Here is a 3,596-nt window from a genome sequence, read left to right on the forward strand (position 1 = left end):
TTTACAGGACGCCAAGCGCCATGGTAACGGCCCCCGCGTCGCTTACCAGCACGTGCGTGTGGTCATAGTACAGTGCTTAGCAACGACACGTGTTTCGAGGGTTTGGGGGGTGAAGGCCGGGAATAGACTTGCGCCCCAGATTGACAGAACATTGTTGTTTACTAGAGCGCGTAATAAACAGTAGATAGCTGTCAAAGGTACAAAACACCTTCAAGTGGCCGTCAATTTGTTCTACTAATCCTGATTGAAGCTACAAATTGAATCCCGTCGAGAGCCACGTGTCGGCACAAAAGTTACTCGTGTGAACCTTCAACCGCCGGTGTGAGATGCCAATTTTCACAAAAAAGTTTGCGCCAAAGGTGGCGCCACCGCGGACACAGCGCCTGAACATAGGCTGCCCACCGCACCAGGAGGACCTGGACGACTTCCGCACGATACGGCTCAATCTGGTCGACAAGCAGCTCTGCTTTGTGGACGGAGTCTGGATGAGTGCTCTTCGCGGTGCCGGAGGCGGAACATCCGGGGCGGGAGGGGGACCCGGCGGTGGTGCCGCGCTAACTTCGACCACAATCGACGATCTGCTGCGGATGAAGCGGCGCATCAAAGCACTGGAGCAGGAGAACAATCTGTACCAGGTGAAGCTGGACGTACTGCTGGATCTGCTGACGGAGAACGTAATTGAATTGAACACGTTGAAGGAGCAATAAAGTGGGGGAAAATCGAGAATTGTGTTGCTTGAGGGCGTTTTGTTTGTTGGAAGATTTGAGCTATGATTTCCTCAATGATGACCGCTTACGAGTAAAAGTGGATTAGGGAGGGAAAGCTAAAGGGGAAACCCAGCCCTCTGTCACGACGGCCATGTTTATGAAACCTAAATGTTCGACGCGAACATGAAGACGACAAAGAAGATGAAGAACGCATTTGCTGTCAAAATTTGAAAATAAACAAACCGCGTGGTAGAAAAAGGCATTATTTCATAATGTTGAAATGATTTCCATGAAAAAATAACGGCATGGGACGGATTTCCAATCGCAAGTTCCCGAAGGACCCTATCCGCCAGAGACTATGGATAAATGCCCCGCGAAGTGGCGATGAAGACGGTTTTGCAAGTTCAAAGTTCAGATTTGTTCGGACCACTTCGCGATGAACTTCTTGTGAGTCCACGAAAGGTCGGATTCTACACAAGCACGCGATTTCTTCGATTCTCTGTGCGAGTCGACAGCGGGAGTTGGCCAGGATGTTTCTGCACTTGGTCGGTTACTCCCTGCCGGAGATTGCAGCGAGTTGTTCGGAAGGATCAACAGCGGGACTTGGCCAGTCCCCGGTCCAGTACTACCCGGCAAATCTTCCCGGTCAATCGGAAGCAACAGTTCTCATCTTTTTTTCGTAACAGATTTGCACACACAAAAAGAGATGTTTCTTGAAAATTTGGTGTAAACAAACAGACAACACCAATACTGCTACACTCACAGAGCCCACGCAGTAGTATTAGTGAAGAGCCCACGATAAACAACGTGGGCTCTTCACTAATACTACTACGTGGGCTCTTCGAGGTTTTGGTGACTGTCAAACGTTCTAGCCATTTACAGTGGTGCCAGGGGGTTGGGGAAACCCAAAAGTATGATTCAATTACGAACATTTGCAATAGCTAAACCTTGAAGATAATTTACAGGAATCTTTGAAGTTTCGGTTGAACAGCCGAGTTCGGTGGTGTAGTTGTAAGCGTGGTTGCCTCTCAACCCAGTCCGACTGGGTTCGATCCCAGACGGTTTCGGTGGCATTTTTCGAGACGAGATTTGTCTGACAACGCCTTCGGTCGGACGGGGAAATAAATGATGTCCCAGGTCTATCCTAGAAGTAAGATCGTTAGCTGAGTCCAGGTCGTCTCCCTGGGTCATATCATATCTCGGTAGAGTCGCTGGTAGGCAGTTGGACTCACAATCCAAAGGTCGTCAGTGCGAATCCCGGGGTGTATGGAAACAATCAAGCCTTCGGACACCTTGTTTCGAGTAGGAATCTCGCAATCGAGAACGCCAAGGCAATGCTGTAGAGCGAACGAATTGATTTGATTTGTTTGTTGATTTCTAGGTAAAAATTTAATGGCCTAACGGGACCATCCATAAACCACGTGGATACTATTTGTAAACTTGTAACCTCCCTACCCTTGTGTACATGCGTCCATATAAAAAAAAGGTTTTTGTACACCCAACATGATTTTACATGTTTGTGATACATAGTTGCATGAAATTATATCAGATTCTTCATGAAATCTGTCCTCATGCATTTTTTGCGATACAGGGGTATGGTTTTTTTTGCCCGTTACCTGAGCTAGATTTACAGCGGCGAGTTGGCCGTGCGGGTTAGAGCGCGGATTAGTGAGCTAGATATAATTATCAATGTCACCCCTGATATATTAAGGTATATTAAGTATTGAAATAACTGTGCGCATTTCTTCTTATGCTTATGTTCAAATATAATATGCAGCAATTTTATAGCGATAAAATAATCTAGTTTGAATAGTGTTTGATAGAGTCAATTTTTTCCAAAAATTGTCTATCAATGATATTTTAGGATTGTAATTTCATTAAAATGCAGGTTGGAAAACCAGCTAGTTCTCTAGGTCATTTTGCTGTTTTTGTATTTTATAAATAAATAGAGTGATAGTCAACAAAAAGCAACAACCTGCCAAACTGTGCAAATCATACAGGAGATGTGTCATGAGTAGTACTGCATATTCAGGTAAATAGGAGATTTGGGGTTTTGAAGGTTGGTATATTATGAGTAATCTTAAAATTGTGAATTGAAAATTTCTTCAAATTGAATTATGTTACAAAATATTCACCACAGAAAGTTGGAGACCATCTTAACCCAATAATCTCCTAATCTCCACTCTCGATTCCCGTATTGACGGTCAGCTTCGGCGAATGTCCCATTCCACCAGAAACCGTGTAAAGGACGATACGAAGGTCGATATGGGCTTTGGAATAGAGAAGGCCAGCGTAAACACGACCAGTGCCTCGTCCCATATCCTCATCGCTGGCAAAAAAACCCACACTGGAAGAAATGGTCTGGAATTGGCAAACCAGCCGGCAATCAATGACAGGAACATGATGTAACGTGCATTTTCCGGCCGTGTTCCGGTAAGCGGGGGATTAGGATCCCCGAGCCACCACGCGGGCTAAGCCGATATGCGGGCCACTTTCCGACCGTAGACCACACACCGGCTGATGGGGTTTTGGGTGTGCATTTAGGAAAATTGGGTCAGTGGGAAATCCGCGTTTTAGGAGCGGAGCCATTTGCAATATTTGAGCGCTGTGATGTTCGGAGTTACATGAAACAATTTTGAATTCTACGGAGATTTATTCCGATAGAAGAAGCATTACAAAAATATTCAAAAACTAGTTTTGTAGTCTTTGAGTTGCGATTTTTAGATGCTTGTTGCTCGTTGCTTGTTGCGTGCGTGTCCTAATGGACATGCAAAATTTTTATCAACTTTACTTAAACAACATAATGTAAAAAAATCATCTCCAGAGTGATAAAACTGGGAGCTTCTGCTTCGAATCCTTCCAAGTCCTGACAACACAGCAGCACGGGTA

The 3,596-nt window shown here is 45.2% G+C and overlaps 1 protein-coding gene across 1 annotated transcript; it reads left to right on the top strand.

The window, feature by feature from the left end:
- The first annotated feature begins 126 nt into the window (after nt 1–126).
- On the top strand, nt 127–757 carry LOC120431390 (protein chibby homolog 1-like). The gene has a single exon (XM_052711444.1). The coding sequence runs from the start codon at nt 327–329 to the stop codon at nt 705–707; it is 381 nt and encodes a 126-aa protein (XP_052567404.1). The 5' UTR covers nt 127–326; the 3' UTR covers nt 708–757.
- The last annotated feature ends 2,839 nt before the right edge of the window (nt 758–3,596 follow it).

The sequence above is a fragment of the Culex pipiens genome, chromosome 1, assembly GCF_016801865.2.
Source record: "Culex pipiens pallens isolate TS chromosome 1, TS_CPP_V2, whole genome shotgun sequence".
NCBI classification, from domain to species: Eukaryota; Metazoa; Arthropoda; class Insecta; order Diptera; family Culicidae; genus Culex; species Culex pipiens.

Coding starts and splice junctions, on each gene's coding strand:
- LOC120431390 (XM_052711444.1), top strand. CDS start 327: ATGCCAATTTTCACAAAAAAGTTTGCGCCAAAGGTGGCGCCACCGCGG.